An 18,158-nucleotide genomic window follows, 5' to 3' on the forward strand; every position below is an offset into this window, starting at 1 on the left:
ATAGTCATCCGATTGATTAGAATATGGTTATCTTTTTTTACCCTTAAATATATTTTCTGATTTAAAAGTCATTAAAATGGATTGTTGTAAAATAAAATTAAGAAAAAAAAATAGAAGCTGGTGACTTTGAGTGTCAATAGAGAGCCAGAGCTTATCTCATTCAACTGACTCATTTAACAAAAGAAGAAATGGAGGCAAACAGAAGGGGGAGCACCTTGCTTGTGGTCACTCAGCTGGCCTGCAAGGGAGTAGAGCCAGGACTCTGGAAATCCCCAGACTGACTTTCTGGCCTCCACACCACCCTGTTACAGCTGCTGGAGTCCTTAGGCTAGGAAACCCCCTAAGGTGAGAAAGAGTTTTATATGGAATTATAAAATTCAAAACAGCAGCCTCAAGTGTTAGACAAAGTACACCAGATTCCAACTCAAGAATATAGCCGACATTGAAATGGCACTCACAAAGACAAGAATTTGTAGGTAACTGGGTGTCTCAGGCTCTGTCACAACTGCTGCACTGAACTACTTCATAAATGTGTCGTGTTTTCTTGCCTTTTCTATTACACATGCAATTACCCTGCCTAGAATGCCTTCCTCCTGTCCTCTCTCCCATGTGCTTCTAGAAATTCCTCCTCATCCTTTCACATCACCTCAGAAGTCACTCTTACAAGGCCTGCCCAGGTCTTTCCCATTTATAATATTGGCACTAGTATATCATAACACAAGGAGGTACCTTTACTGCAGAGCATATCACAACATAAGGGAAATAACCACTGGTTTATATGTCTGTCTCCCCCACAGGATAGTGTTCCTTAAGGGCAGTGGCTATTTTAATCATCTTTGTATCTTTGGTACCCAGCAGGGACTCAAATGTCAGTTGAATAAAATGAATGCCTGTTAACAGACATACCAGTAAGACTTTAACCTTTCTTTGCAAATCTACCATTTGCCTTTCTATCTTCTAAATGGTACATTTACAGAACACTTAGGCCACAGGTTGCTTTGGGACAGTTTTTTCTTAAAGTTTCAATAGCTGAGTTTAATATTAGTATTTTACGCTTTTTAATTTACAAAGAAATATGACAGAAGAAAGGTAGGATTATTTAATATTGAAAGATAAATGAATAGGCTGGCCATGACAAAGGCAAAAAGAAAGTACAATTTACCAAATGATGATTCCAGCTAACATGTGGGAGACTGCAACCTGGCAAAGCCCTCACAGTTTAAGGTTTAGCCAAAGGCTAAATTCTTCCCCACACCTCCATATTCACTGTGAAGCTATTTGTACTGGTCCCATCCCACCACTTCACTTGCTTAAGTTGCTAGAGGCAATTTACATGCCCTTCCTCTCGCTCTTTGTTTGTTCTGATGTTGGTTGATTTCAGTTATGCAGGGTGCAGGGTTTTCTACACTTGGGAGAATTCTTGGTTTGCCTTGGAAATGTGACTTTGTATCAGAGACTTCCTTATATGCATATGGCTCTGCACTATATATATAATAAAGCAGACCTGGGGCTTTGCTTCAGCTCTTGCAAGCTAAAGGCTGCAAAGAGACCTCCCGATCCCATCCTTTTTCTCTCTGAGTTTATTTCTTCATTCCACACCGTTCTCACTCAGGATGTGGATAATTACTAGCTGCACTGGTCTGCAGCACTAACATATATGATTCTTACACAACCCTCTCTCTACCAGTCCTCAAGACACACAAAACACAGATGCACACAAAAAGTTAAGTCACTTGGGGAAGTTTAATCATAACCCATCAACAGAAAAGCCCATTTCATAGTAAACACCAGAATGACTATATTATTAGGGTCGCCAATTGCTAATCAAAATCTCAAGATCAAGTTTCTGGGCACATCTTGCTACATCTGTGCAGCAGACAGTTCCCAGATGGTATGAAAACCAAGTTTAGGGCCTGCTTCTTCATAACAGGCTGTTCCTGCAATATCACAAAAGTTGTGTGTGAAAGAACTGTGCAACAAGAGCAAGAATACTCTGCACTCTGTCTCTTCATGCACAGATCTGCTCCTGGCTACAGATCTGAGAAGGTTCTAGTCAGCTTCTGGGTTCTAGAAACAAGGTTGCATAAAACACCAGAAGGTGCTTAGCTTTTTCCTTATAAAGAAAGATAATGGTCATAATATTCAACACACTGCCCCCTCCCCAAGACTGAATGGGAAGAGGCACAAGGGAACTTTCTGGGGTAATGGAAATGTTCTAGGTCTTGATTGAAATGTAGGTTACATGAGTGTTAATACATTTGAGAAATCTTACAGAATTTTCTTAAGATTCATATATTTCACTGTGCATAAACTTTACCTTGTAAAAAAGAATCGTGTACAACTAGACTCCAGTCAGTAGGTTTACTTTCTGCAGTATAATGGGCTAGCAAGTTTGAAACTACTCTCTGTGTAATCTAGACTTGAGCAAATAAGTAAATATATCCAGGGTAATGAGAGCCAGGTTTCTCACCATTGGAGAAGTTAGTTACAAATATAAAAAATGGGAAATTAACATCACCAAAGGGGTTAAAATATATCATACGCCTCCTGACAGATGCATCATCACTCCTCTGGTATTCCTGCCAAAAATTCAGAACCTGAACCTAATCATAAGAAACATTAGGCAAATCCAAACGGAGGCAAATTCTACAAAATAACTGGCAAAATATTAGAATATTGAAGTTAACAAAGACAAAGAAAGGCAAAGGAAACCAGAGACATGACAATTAAATTCATTGTTTGATGATGAATTGTATCCCTTCTGGTAGGAAAAAACCTATAATGGGCAGACTATGGATTAGATAACAGTATTGTATAAACACTGAATTGCCTGAATTTGATAAATATATTATGTTTAGTAAGAGAATATCTTAGTTCTTGTTCTTAGGAAATACACTGAATAGTTGTAAATGACCACAACTTCTCCAACATACTCTCAAAGTTTTTTGTGGCTTTTTTTTTATCAGAGCCAATGATGATAATATGATTTAGATCAGTGGTAATCAACCTGGTCCCTACCGCCCACTAGTGGGCGTTCCAGCTTTCATGGTGGGCGGTAGCAGAGCAACCAAAGTATAAATAAAAAGATAGATTTAACTATAGTAAGTTGTTTTATAAAGATTTATTCTGCCAAACCTAGCAAAAATCCGACATAAAGTACTTGGTAAGTAATTATTATTGTATGCTTTAACTTGCTGTAACTCTGCTTTATAAATTTTATAAAGTAAAGTTACTTCCCTACTTTATAAATCACCATTACTGTGGAACCAGTTGGGTGGTTAGAAAATTTTACTACTAACAGAAATACAAAAGTACGTAGTAGGTATAAAAAGGTTGACTACCCCTGATTTAGATAATTGCTCTCAAAGTTTTAAGAAAAAGAGAAAGGGGAGTAAAGGAGCAAGGAAGGAAGAGAGCCTGCAGGCACAAATGGGGCAAAATGTAAACGACTGGTGAACAACTGGGTCAAGAGCATACAGAAATTCCTTGTACTATTCTTACAACTTAAAATTATATCAAAATAGAAAATTATCCCCCCAAAATACCCTAACTCCCCACAAAATATTTAGGTGAAAGTCTAATAACAACTATCTAACTCAATGTATTATGAGAAATTCTTTCAAGAATATTGGTTTCAAAATGATACTTTTCCCTCTGGTAGTAATTCCACAAAACTCTAGTTGGCTCTAAATTTCTTTTGAGAACTAAAAAACAACTCATGTACCTTCCAATAGGGTTTTGTTTTTTGTTTTGAAATCCCAGTGGTAGATGGTACTATCATTTTAGAAAGTCTTGCAAGAGATTCAACAAATTAGAATGAAAATAACTCCTCACCATTCCCCTCCCTCCAGATTCTTCAATAGCGTTTCTGTAAGGTAGGACAATTCCCCTGGCTATATGCCAAGCTAATATCAAACAGGATAAGAATGACTTAAATGTAGATGATTCAGCCTTCCCTGCTATTAAAGCGAAGAACTGTATTCTTCCCCATCTCAGGCCTTATAAAAGATCTATATATTTTATACACATATCATATGAATAAGAACATTACTACTCAGCTGAGTGTATTCTACCTCCTCAATCTTTTTGTCTGTGTTTGTAGTTAAATCAAGACAAGTAGGCCTCAGTTCTAGGGAAAAAAAATACTGAAAACTACCAAAGGAAAAAATTACTTCATAGATGTCAAAGGAGAATTTTTCAAAAGTCATTTTTAGCCCCAAAGAATATTTTTGAAACAATAACAACTATGATATGACTCAGTATAAAAAATATTATGTTAAGTATGCATTAAGAAAATTCACATGCACAGAAATGAAAATGTAATTGGATTTGTCATTTCAAAGTATTAATGTTGGTTTTGCAGATAATAGGGAATGACATTCTCCTAAGCGAATAAAGAAGTTAAGCCAAGTAAGTAAATGCTGTGTTTCTACTGTAAGGAAATACGTGTACCAATGAAGCAACCTTTCCAGCACAAAAGAAATTTAATACCCTGACCACATAAAAAGTGATCGCTATGGGAATAGCACAGCTGTTAAAATCCAAGTCAGTTTGTATTAAATCATCTAGCATGTTTATGTAAAGCAGGACTCTCAGAATGACCACCAAGAGCAAATAATTTTGCTAACAAAAAAGCAATGCCTATATTTCAATGTAATGCTTATAATAAGTGTGAAACTAAAATGCAAAGCTATCCTCTCAAAAAATATAAGGAACTTCAGTTAGCTGATATGCTTGTGATTCTTTTATAAACAGTTTCTCAAAGACTAATTTAATTAGAACTAGAACAAGAAAGAATGAGTGCTTGCATTTCACTTAAGAGAGCCCAATATCTTTACTGTATTGTCTAGCCTGGTCTACATAAAGCCAAATTGATACTTGTGCCAAATGATTTCAATATGAAAATTAATACTACTCCCAACTTATTTTGAGACCAATTATCTCAGCCATTCAAAGAAAAAATAAAGCCCTCCACTAAAAAGCATATAATCCTGAAACTTGCATTTTGGAAGACAGAAGTGCACATATATATCCTTGAGGCCTTGACTTGAGCAGATATAAGATACCTTAACCCTTTGAGTAGTACAAATGTTCATGTACATATCCTCACTAAAAGGGTTAACAAAAAACTCACTACTGAAAGGGTTAAAGAAAATACAGAAAGAATGTGCTTATGACTAGTGACAAATGGTAGGCTTTAAATCTCAACACAGATACTTGATAAAGCAGAAGCTTAGTTTACTTTTGAAGAAAAAAAGAAGTTCCTCTAAATTTTTAGCACCTAAAATTAACCAAATTTATCAACACTGTTGTCTGAGTTACCGTATTTCCCCATGTTTAAGACATCTTTTCGAAAAATTTGGGGTCTAAAAACTGGGTGTGTCTTATACAGTGGTTGTAGTTTTTTAACTTGCATTTCCTGCTTTTTCTGCACTTGTTTGGTGCTCATTATCGAAGACAGTGATCCTTCATCAGACACAGATGAAGATGGAAGTTTTGATAGTGATGAGGAGTTGTATGAATTTTATGATGAATAAAACGAGTTCAATAACTATGTAATACAGTATGTTGGACAGATAAAATGTATTATGCTCACTTTGTTAAAGATGGCATTGCCCACATGGAAGCCCATTGCCCAGGTGATATTAATGTGTGTTGGGGGCGGGCTGTGGGCAGCAGGATCCTTGTAGCCTGGGGCTTGGTTTTAGGACTAAGCCTTTCCCACCCTTTTTGATGTAGGGTGGTGCACTCTCATGAGGAATCCCATTATGCCTCAGGTAAGTGACTTTGTATCAGAGACTTCTTTATTTGTATATTGGATTAAAGGTTTTGATTTCTACACTATAAAATGGGGGCAGACCTGGAGCTTGCTCTTTCGGTTCCTGAGATTAGCATTAGAGGAGAGAGCAGAGAAAGGAGAGCAGAGAAAGGCCACGTGGAGGAGACCTGGAGAAGCAGCCAAGATGGTGGAGTGCTGAGTGAGGAGCCAATTTGTGCAGAGTTTGTGCAGGGAGAAGGAAGGAGATGGGGAACAGAGGTGAATAAGTCTGGTGAGCTAGAAACCTTTGATTCTAGGAAACTCAGATAAGTCAGTAGCTTTGTGAGCACTGAATGAGTGGGTTTTGGAGCCCAGTGTGTGTTTTACTTGCCCACCGGGTGCAAGCTAGGATTAAAGATGTTGGCCCACCAGTTCTTGACTCCGTTGTTTCATTACCGTCTGTCTGAATCCAATGTGAACCTGCATGCGCCAGGCGGCTGTGATGGTGGCCCTGACTACTAGCTTTACACATTTTCAAATTTTGGGGCCCCAGAATTAAGGTGTGTCTTATACATGGCAGTGTCTTATAATGGGAAATACGGTAACTTTTTAGAGAAACTTGTCAAGATTGTGCATCTCATAAGATACAACCTAAGTGAAGTTTTCAAAGAAAGCTTGTCAACTCAGAGTGGAGAGAATTTCTCTAGAATTTAATCCCTTCCATACTACCAAATGTAATTACATAGCAAAGAAATCTCAAATTATAATTGAGAGGCCAGAGTATAGGATTAATGACCTCAACACTATTTTGTATAATACTGGAACTTTTTATCAAAAACCATGAGTTTTAAAAGCTCAGGTTAAATCAGTGGGTGTTAGGAGCTTAAAGAGACATCCAAAGGAAATTAGCTATTAACGTACAGCATACATGTAAAAATATACTGCTCAAAAAAATTAGGGGATATTTCAACGCTTCATATTCATTTTTGAAATATTCCCTAATTTTTGTGAGCAGTGTAACTCAAACAGCCTCAAAGCCTGCTAAAAAATGAGAGGCCATCACTGTAGTTCAGAGACTTATCAGCCATTTCCCATTACAATGGAGGCCATACCAGCTCTATTTTTAGAGCCTCTGGAAAGATCAAAGCTGAACAGACGTTTTTATTGGCTCCCCCTTACAGGCCTCTAATCTCTATTTAGTTTTCTTTGTCATTATAGGCTCTCCAAAAGACATCCCACCAGGACTGCCTGGTATCCGCCATCCTCTAGGTGACACTTAAAAATTGCTCTATGATGGTCCATGGGAGGGAAGAACCGTCTGGGAGGAACCAAGACCAGTAAAGTTCAAGTTCAAGCCAAAATTACCAGATGCAAGTATTGATACAAACTAAAATATTTAATTCAGTCTCTCTCTCTGTACACTATCATCAAACTGTTTCAGGCTGGTTATTTTAAAAGACAAGTCCTTCAAATGCAGAATAACTTACTTTGGAAGAACAAGCTGTACATTTGTCAAATGCCAGGCTGACAGGAAGAACATTATCGAACCGTGACAGAAATCCTCGGATCTAAAAACAAACACAACAAAGTTATTCATATCAAGCTCAGAATGACCACACCTGTAAAAGACATGTGTAGTTTCAGACAAGACACTGGAAACAATATGAGGGTCTTGACACAGATTACTAGCAAAAGTAAAGTTAAGCATGAAATATTTTCCCTTGTCCTATAATCAGTAAGGAAGAACTACATTAGGTCCTTTACCCCATTAGGAACCAGGGCATATGAGTCTTTCACATATTTGATATATAAAAACATAATTGACTTCAAAATACAAAAAGAAAGTTGTAAAATCTAAAGTATCATTTTAATAAATGTCTTTAAAAAATATAACAGGTCGCCTGACCAGGCAGTGGTGCAGTGGATACAGCGTCAGACTGGGATGTGGAGGACCCAGGTTCGAAACTCTGAGGTCGCCAGCTTGAGCGTGGGCTCATCTGGTTTGAGCAAAAAAGAGCTCACCAGCTTGGACCCAAGGTTGCTGGCTCAAGCAAGGGGTTACTCGGCTTGCTGAAGGCCCGCGGTCGAGGCACATATGAGAAAGCAATCAATGAACTAAGGTGTTGCAGTGAAAAACTGATGGTTGATGCTTCTCATCTCTCTCCGTTCCTGTCTGTCTGTCCCTAACTATCCCTCTCTCTGACTCTGTCCCTGTAAAAAAACAAAGAAACAAACAAAAAAAACAGGTCTAGTTTATTATGACAACTTTCATATAAATATGAGGTAAACATGTATTTCTATGATGTGATATTGGGTGGGACCCCACAAGGTAAGAAGAACTAGGGACTACAGAGGCAAACACGGTCCTAAATATATGTCCAATTATTTGCTTGACTTAGAACAGGTAGGGATAAAATACAAAACATCACCAAATTTATGGGGAAATAGCGCCACCTTGAGCATAAACTTCTAGACTACAACTGATTTCTATTTACTGAGATTCAGCTACAACCAGGTTTCACAAACTATGGTTTAGTAATTTATTCAGAACATTATACTTCTAGAACTATACTTACACAAAAAGGAGAGTTTTAAACTGTTACATATATCATTAAAATATTACGACTAAAATATGAATGGCAAACTCTGCAGGACTCAACATTTTTATAACTCAGACAACACATCTCATGAGTTAATTCATTTGATCTTCCATTGATAAAATTCAAGGTCAGAAAGGTGAAGCAACTTATATCAGGAAAACAAAGTGACAGAGCTAAGACTCAAGAGTAGCCCTCCTAGAAAGGGCTGGGGAGTATGGCAGATGAGCAAAGGTGGGGAAAATGAGGACAGAAAGAGACTTTGCTTGGGGCGATGGACAGATGAGGGAGGGTACAGATGATGTTTTGTTGGGTTGTACATTTGAAATCTGTATCATTTTGTGAACCAATGTCACCCAATAAATTCAATTAAAAAACAAATGTAGCCTTCCTGACTCTAAACGTAGTCAGGCCCTGGGCTAGACCCCCTTTCTCCTTGTTTCTATCCCTCCCTGCCTTCTTCCCTTTCTCTCAGGCTATCAAAGCATTTCTTTTCAATATTAGGTCTCAGCACAAGTTTAACAGTCTCACTGAGCAAAAGAACCAATCCACACACCAGCATTGCCTTTAGCAACACTCCCCACAAAACAAAACAAAGCCTGACAAACTCTTTAAAGAAACGGGCTTCCTTCTGAGTTTGGATTAATTTCATCTGTATACCCACACTACAGGTAACAGTCTAACTGCATGTGCATACTACAAAATCTAACCGTGATGAAAATACCTATAGCCATCTTTTAAACGTCTTTATCAATGTAATCCAAGATCAAAAGTGTTTGGTTGAAATAATAGGATAATTTAGATAACCTCATTTAGAACCTCTGAAACGTGATAATCTTTTAGTTCCCTACATCTCAGGAAATGTAGTGACCACTTAAGAATGGAGTACTTGAGGCACAATCACGTTTGCTAAAGTTTGCTATTCATGTCATTAAAACAGAAGACATTAAACTGACAGAGAAGACATTAATGACAAGAAACAAATGGGAATGTTGAGAACCTCATCAGATCTGGAAGTTATAGGCTGGAAAGAATTTTCATTTAATATATATAAAATTTACCTAAAAAAAAATTCTCAGTAGCATATTTTTTATTAAAATGTTCATTGATATCACCTATCTTAATGCCTCCATATACAAGTATGCTTCATTAAAAGATTTCTTCCTTTTTTATGTAGCCAATATTAAGCTTTCTTTAGGTTGTACAAAAAACACTGGTAATTTTCAATGCTAAACTGTCTTATGATTGGAGGTAGGGAGGGAAAGCTGAAGGGAAGAGAGACAGAAGATCCAGTTAGGAACAAAAGGAAGAGAGAAAAAGAAGAGGAAGGAAGGACAGAGAGGAAATAAAAACAAAAATAGAGGTGGTGAGCAATATAAGAAAAAAGAGCTGAAGTAAATGGGTTGGCCAAGCAAGGGCCCACACACTATTGTTCAGCAACCTAGACAGCTCTTTACTAGGAAGCTGTGATTCATTTTCCCAGGAAATGTGTGTGTGGCCTTTCAAATTCACCAACTTGGTATCAGAAGGCCCAGAACTTCATCAAAGTAATTCCAGTTTTAGGTAATTTAAGAGAGGAAAGCCTTCTTGTCTAGCATGTGGTGGTGCAGTGGCTAAAGCGTCAACCCGGAATGCTGAGGTTGCCAGTTTGAAACCCTGGGCTTGCCTGGTCAAGGCACAAACAACAGTAAGCAATAAACAAATAAAGCAGGGGTCGGGAACCTATCTTGCAAGCCAGATTTGGTTCTTTTGATGACTGTATCTGGCTTCCAGAAAAAATATTTAATTAAAAAGAAAACGTTAATATATATATATATAAAACATTCTCATGTATTACAATCCATTCATTTCCTACAGCTCATGTTCATGGTTGTGGGTGGCTGGAGTCAATCACAGCTGTCCTCTGGGACAACACCAAATTTTTACTGTATGCCTAATGTACACGGGTCATTGTGAGGTCAGGAAGTAAACTTCTCTCCTTTTAATCAAGTAGTCAGCTAGCTAACTGTAGAAACCCTTTTGACAAAGAAAATGGCTAAAAGAAAAAAAGATGAGGAGTATCGTACTTTTCAGCAGGAATGGACAGAGGTATTCGCCTTTGTAGAGAGAGCAGGTTCTGCAGTGTGTCTAATATGTAATGATAAAATTGCATTGCTGAAACGGTCAAATATAAAGCGGCACTTCGACACATGCCATACTACATTTGCATCAAAATATCCAGCAGGGGACAGCAGGAAGAAAGCATGTCAAGAGCTACTGTGCAGAGTGCAAGCTAGTCAGCAGCAACTCCGTGTTTGGACCCAACAAGGTGACTGGAATTCAGCTAGCTTTGCTGGTGCTTTAGCAATTGTGAGAAACGGAAAGCCATTCACAGATGGGGAGTATGTTAAAACATTCATGCTTGATGTTGCCAATGAACTTTTTGATGACTTTTCGGATAAAGACAAGATAATCAAACGAATAAAAGACATGTTTCTGTCGGCAAGAACTGTTCGCGATCGTACCATCATGATGGCAAATCAAATTGAGACAACACAAGTGAAGGACATAAATGCAGCACCATTCTTTTCTCTCGCTTTGGATGAGTCAACAGACATAAGCCATTTATCCCAGTTCAGCATGATTACAAGGTATGCTGTTGGTGACATGCTACGTGAGGAAAGTCTTGCTGTTTTGCCTGTGAAAGAGACAAGAGGGGAGGATATATTCAAGTCTTTCACTGAGTTTGCTAAAGAAAAAAATCTACCAATGGATAAACTTATTTCGGTGTGTACTGATGGTGCTTCGTGCATGGGGGGAAAAACAGAGGATTCGTAGTGCTTCTTCGTGAACATGAAAAGAGACCCATCCTAAGTTTTCACTGCATCCTACATCAGGAGGCACTATGTGCTCAGATGTGTGGCGAGCAGCTTGGTGAGGTGATGTCGCTGGTCATTCGGGTGGTCAACTTTATCGTTGCCCATGCTTTAAATGATCGCCAGTTTAAAACACTGCTGGATGAAGTTGGGAATAATTATCCTGGTCTGCTTCGGCACAGCAATGTGCGTTGGTTGTCAAGAGGGAAGGTGCTCAGCTGTTTTGTAGCTTGTCTGAGCGAAATCTGGAGCGTTTTTCTTGAAATGAAAAACGTCAAGCATCCTGAGTTAGCTAACACTGAGTGGCTCCTGAAGTTCTACTATCTCGTGGACATGACTGAACATCTTTACCAGCTCAATGTGAAAATGCAAGGCTTTGGAAATACAGTCTTATCCCTTCAACAAGCAGTGTTTGCATTTGAAAACAAACTGGAACTCTTCATCGCCAACATTGAAACAGGTTGTTTACTACACTTTGAAAAACTGGGAGAGTTTAAAGATGCATGCACAGCAAGTGACCCTGCTCAACATCTTGATCTCCAGCAGCTAGCGGGCTTCACATCTAATCTCCTGCAGTCATTCAAACTCACTTTGGAGAATTTTGTGAGCATACTCGTCTTTTTAAGTTCATCAGCCATCCGCACGAGTGTGTAGCGGACAGCGCCGACCTGAGTTACATCCCCGGTGTCTCCGTCAGAGATTTTGAGCTACAAGCTGCTGACCTGAAGGCCTCAGACATGTGGGTGAATAAGTTCAAGTCACTGAATAAAGATTTGGAAAGACTTGCACGACAGCAAGCAGAGTTGGCGAGCAAACACAAGTGGGGAGAAATGAAAAAGCTCCAACCCGTGGACCAGCTGATTGTCAAAACTTGGAACGCGCTTCCCATCACATACCACACACTGCAGCGTGTGAGTATTGCTGTACTGACGATGTCTGGCTCTACGTATGCGTGTGAGCAGTCTTTCTCACATCTAAAGAATGTTAAGACCAACCTATGATCACATTTAACGGATGGAAGTCTCAACGCCTGCATGAAGCTCAACCTCACCACGTATCAACCAGACTACAAAGCCATCAGCAAAACCATGGAGCACCAGAAGTCGCATTAATGGTAATAAGTACTTTATTCATCTTTGGTTAGCAACAGCATAACAATGTTATTAAAAAGAATTCAGAGACGTATTGTACTTTAAAAGTGTTGGTCTTAAAAAAAAAGGTGTTGGTCTTACATAAAATGCACACATTTACTTTTATTTAGTGTTAAACATATTGTATGGCTCTCATGGAATTACATTTTAAAATATGTGGCGTTCATGGCTCTCTCAGCCAAAAAGGTTCCCAACCCCTGAACTAAAGTGAAGCAACTATGAGTTGATACTTCTCACTCCATGGCCCCCTCTCTCGCCTCTCTCTGTAAAATCAATAAATAAAATCTTTAAAATAAGGGGGTCATATTTAAAAACAAACAAACAAAAAACAAGAAAGCCTGACCAAGTGCATAGTTGATCGAGTATTGACCTGGGACGCTGAGGACCCAGGTTTGAAACCTAAATGTTGCCAGCTTGGGTGCAGGCTCACCAGCCTGAGCATGGGAATACCGGCTTAAATGTGGGGTCATAGACATGACCCCATCCATGGTCACTGGCTTGAGGAAAGGGTCACTGGCTCAGCTGGAGCTCCCCAGTCAAGACACATATGAGAAGCAATCAATGAACAATTAAAGTGCCGCAACTATGAGTTGATGCTTCTCATCTCTCTCCCTTCCTGTTTCTCTGTCTCGCTCTCATAAATAAAAAATAAAAAAGGAGGAAAGCCTTCCCTTCTTCTCAGACAAATGGTAACAGATTCCTAATGGGTTATCTTTACAGGTGAGCTCTCTCCCTTCCATTTAATCCATCCTATGCTGTTGATTAATTTTCTGAGCATACAGCTCTGAGGTATGTCATATTTAACCAACTTCCAAGAGCTGAATACCGCAGAGAATTCTTTATGTTGGCCTTTAAGGTTCCCACTAATCTGGGCCCAACCTGCCCTTCTGATTATGTCTTGGATTAAATCTTTTCAAAAGCCCCATACAAATGCTAAACTGAAATATAACTTCCTGTCCAAAGACATTTCCATATTTCACACCTTGTCTCATGCTGAATTCTGGTACTCAGAACTCTTTCTTTTGGAAATAGCTCCAAATCTTCATCTTCCTTAAAAGCCACTCAATTCAAACACACTTCTTTCATAAACCTTCAATCTACCAACCACCCAATTTAGAAACAACATCTCTTATTATCATGAAATTCTTTTTGGTATCTATCAAAATACCTTGTGTAATAATTATTTTTTAAAAGTATGTTTACTGAGATATAATTCATGTAATATAAAATTCATTTTTTAGCCTGACCAGGCGGTGGCGCAGTGGATAGAGCGTCAGACTGGGATGCAGAGGACCCAGGTTCGAGACCCCGAGGTCGCCAGCTTCAGTGTGGGCTCATCTGGTTTGAGCAAAGCTCACCAGCTTGAACCCAAGGTCCCTGGCTCCAGCAAGGGGTTACTCGGTCTGCTGAAGGCCCGCGGTCAAGGCACATATGAGAAAGCAATCAATGAGCAACTAAGGTGTCACAACGAAAAACTGATGATTGATGCTTCTCATCTCTCTTCGTTCCTGTCTGTCCCTCTCTCTGACTCTCTCTCTCTGTCCTTGTAAAAAAAAAAAATTTTTTTTAAAGCATACAATTCAGTGTCTTTTTAGTATATTCACAAAGTTGTATAACTATCACCAATATCTAATTTCAGAAAGAAACCTAGAACTCATAAGCAATTAGTCCCCATTCTCTACTTTCCTCAGACCTTGCCAACCACTAATCTACTTTCTTTGTCTATTGATTTGCCTATTTTGTTTATTTCCTATAAATGGAATCATGCAAGGTTGTCTTCTTTCACTCAGCATATTTTTACCCATACTGTGCCACATATCTGTACTTCATTCCTTTTTATGGCCAAATAATATTCCATTGTCTAAATATACCACATTTTGTTTTCATCTATCAGCTGATGGACATTTCTTTCCAAAAAGTGGAATTAATGAGTAGATGGTAATTATTGCTTAATATGATGAGGAACTGCTATACTGTTTTCCAAAGTGACTGTACCATATTACATTCCTGCCAGCAAAATATGAGGTTTCCAGTCTCTTCACATTCTTGTCAATACTTACTAGTATCTTTTTTTTTATTGTAGCCATTCTAATGAGTGTGAACTGATATCTCACTGTGGGTTTGATTTGCATTTCTCTAGTAATAATTTTGAGCATTTTCCCATGTGCTTCTTGACCATTTGCATATCTTCTTTGGAGAACTGTCTATTCAAATTCTTTGTCAAATTTTAAATGTTTTTCTTTTTATTGTTAAAGATTCTTTATATATTTTGAATACAATTTTCTTTTCAGATATGTGATTCGCAAATATTTTCTCCCATTCTGTATGCTGTCTTTTCACTTTCTTGATGGTGTTCTTTGAAGCACAAAAATTTTTTTTATTTTCATGAAGTCCAATTTTCTTTTCCTTTGGTTTCTTGGTTGGTTAGTATCATATATATATAAATAAACATTTTCTAACCCAAGGTCAAGAAGATTACTTATGCTTTCTTCAAGTCTTATAATTTTAGCTCTTACATTTAGGTCTATCTTCCATTTTGAGTTGATTTATTGTATATGGTGTAAGGTAAAGGTCCAAATTCATTATTTTGTATGTGGAAATCCAGTTGTCCCAACCCTTTGTTGGAAAGACTATATTCTTCCCCTTCCCCTTTGAACTATAATCAAATGACCACAAATGTAAGGGTTCATTTCTGGACTCTCAATTCTATTTCGTTTATCCATCCATCCATCCTATGACTGTCTTGATTAACTGTAGCTTTACAGTAAGTCTTGAAACTAGGAAGCCTAAGTCTCCTAGCTTTGTTCTTCTTTTTTAAGCATATTTTGGCTATTCTGGGTCTTTTACCTTTCCATATGCATTTCAGGATCAACTAGTGTTCTACAGTGATTTTTAAAATTATTTCTCTCTCTTGCTTTTAGAGGGCAAGACACAGATTGAACTACTTGTATTTGCCCACAGCACAGTGATTTGCTCATGAAAGGTACTCAGTATTATTCATTATGAAATGAATGATAAAAACACAAACACCATAAAGCCTACCAAAGGGTTTGTATCTAAACTATACAAAGAAATCACGTCCCAAGTAACCCACAAGAAAAACTCCAGCTTTCCACCATCCAGGCAATGTGAAAACCTTCCCCCACGACAATGCTTTAAATCCCTAGTATTACTAATGCACAGAGCTCCCGCAACATGATCTACATACCCTCTATCTTATAAGAAATGCATAAAAGTTAAAGAACAGAGGTTGCTACTTAAATTTTTAGCACCTTCCTTAGAGATCCAGAGAAATCTCAACTCCCTTTCCACAAGCAAAATGCTAATAAATATATTCACACCAATTTAGAGAGGCCAGGTCTCAATTCACAATCATAGAAGTTATAAGGATTTGTCCCTTGCTTGGGTGGAGAAAACTTCACCCTCATCTTCCTATTTATAAGTGTGCAAAATGTGTAAAGCAAAATGCTCATTCAGTATTATTCTAAACTTGCCTGATCAGAAGAATCCCCTGGAACTTGAATGAAAGGTCTGGGGTGAGGCCTGAGAATCTGCATGTTCCAAAGAAGTCCCAGATCATTCTTATCTGGCAAGCATGTGAAACAAGATGCTCTTAGCTACCAAGCTTACTTACACTTTCTTGTGGTTTACTCTGTACCAACTTAACATCACCTGTTAGTTGTCAGGAAACAGAGGGAAGTAGTTAGCAAGATTCTTCTTTCCACGTTTTATAAGAATAACAGCACCTTTATACCCACCTAATTCGGCCAACATCTAAATTAATATTTAAATGAAAAAGTTTTACAAAATATCATAGTTATTTCTCCATTCACATAGGAACTAAGGCCTCTTGACACTGCTTTAGGTAAATTCTCTAACTTCTGGAATAGCACACAGCTTACTCTAAACTCCTATTCTATTGCTAATATTTGCTGTCAATCTTTCCTTACAGGAATGTAGCTATTAAACTGCTATTTAAAAATTTTAACTCTACCAATAATAAAACTAATAAACATATCACAGAAAACAAAAAAAGCAAACAAAAAAACCCTCATACTCTCATAGCATATTTACTCCCATTTTTCTTTTCTTTTTCTTAAATAAAATATTTAACTTCCCTTTAAATAGCCTCCTCTGAATACTGGTTTATCAATCTCCCTACTTCCTAGTGGGGGAAAAGCTGCCAGGTTCACTGTAAAGCCGGTGGCCAAGGCCAGACAGGTTCACACCTTATTCGGGCAGACAGCAGAAAAACTGCAGAGCTGGAAAGGGTTAGGGCCATCCCGTTTAATAAAGTCTCATAATGGTAGACAAGCACATAGGCAGGGGAAAACCTCTTCTCAGGAAAATAAACAGCAAAATGGCACCTCACAGTGGCAAGCAGGCAATCATTCCGCCATTTCTAATCTCTCTCGAGTGCAAGCATCAATAGCCTTATATAAGCTATGCACACGTGCCTCTGCCATGTGCTTTCGCACTAATCAGGCAAAGGGCTTGCAGCCGGTAAACAAGCAAGCAAGCCTAACGTAGTTGTTTCCCCACATTTGGGACGAGGGACAAAGGAACTTTTGGGGGTGATTGCAAATGTTCTAGATCGTTTGTGGTTGTAACAACTATATATGAATGTATACACTAGTCAAAACTCATTAAAAAGCTCACTTTAAATGGGTGCATTTTATTGCATATAAATTATACCTCAAAAAAGGTGATGTAAAAATATAATTCAAAATCTTGATTAACATTTCCAGAACAGTGCCGAAAGGCACAAAGTGGAAGTTTAAGTCCCAACTGCCTCAATTCCTCTTCCCTGAAATAATCAGCAACATCAATTTCAGGTATAGCCTTCTAGAAAAAATAATTATGTCTAAACTGGCTCTACAATATGTGAATCTTTGATACTAAATAAATACTTAAAAACCCACCTGGAAATGACAGAATTTAGAAGAAATAGAATTAGTTGTGGTTTCCTGGTTCCCTTACCTCTCATTGCTCCAGGTCCCATAATGGACCAAAGCAGCTTGAGTTGAAATCCCCACTGTCAGACATCCATGAGGCACTTAGTGATATCTGTGTTTGGCTAACAGGGCCTTATACAACAGGACATGCTCTCCTCACCAGGAGGAGTAAAAACATGGCAGAAAAGAAAAAGCATTAGAGCAAGGCCTTTAAATGCTGTTTTGGCTGGTCTGTGGATGGGGGTGGTCAGGCCCGAGTTCAACAGGCACATCTGTGTGCATATTATTAGCACCCAAAAGGTCAAAGGCAGGAACACCTGCTTGGGACAAGGTGTCATGGGCCCTTTTGGGAACAGAACTAGTGTTGGTGGGAGCATACAAGTCAGAAGCATGTTCAAAGAGCAGGATCTGGTGTTGGTGTGACCTCGATGAGTTACATACTTTGTCCCACAGGATGCCACCAAGAAACCATTTTTATAGACTGAAGCTGTGGTTCTCAAATGCCTAATGTCCCTGTGGAGGTTGTCACTTCATGGATCTGGGCTGGGAAATGTGTATTCTAAAATGGCTCCCGAGATGATTCAGATACATAGCCAGGTGTGGGGTCCCTGGGTCAGGTTGTCTTCCACTTAAAGCCTAAAGAGTTTTTAATTCTGTACTCAGAGCCACTCAAACCACCTCCAGTCTACTCTCCGTGCAGAACCTCAACATAATCATGGCTTAGCTTATGATTCCTCAATGGCTTTCTGTTGCCCCTGGATCCAAACCATTAAAATGGCCTGTAAGACCCTGCCTGCCTCTCCACCTCACCCGTTGTGCTCCCCTGTGAGAGCCCAGCTATG

At 38.6% G+C, this 18,158-nt stretch overlaps 1 protein-coding gene across 3 annotated transcripts in view; it reads right to left on the reverse strand.

Annotated features, from left to right (window-relative positions):
* The window catches only part of ATG7 (autophagy related 7), a 309,278-nt gene that overhangs the window by 189,506 nt on the left and 101,614 nt on the right, over positions 1–18,158 (reverse strand). For all 3 annotated transcript variants that reach the window (XM_066351845.1, XM_066351846.1, XM_066351844.1), the window contains exon 17: positions 7,246–7,326. In XM_066351845.1, the coding sequence (XP_066207942.1) occupies positions 7,246–7,326 (81 nt within the window). The remainder of the gene's footprint in view (positions 1–7,245; positions 7,327–18,158) is intronic.

The sequence above is a fragment of the Saccopteryx leptura genome, chromosome 10 (assembly GCF_036850995.1).
Source record: "Saccopteryx leptura isolate mSacLep1 chromosome 10, mSacLep1_pri_phased_curated, whole genome shotgun sequence".
Taxonomy (NCBI): domain Eukaryota; kingdom Metazoa; phylum Chordata; class Mammalia; order Chiroptera; family Emballonuridae; genus Saccopteryx; species Saccopteryx leptura.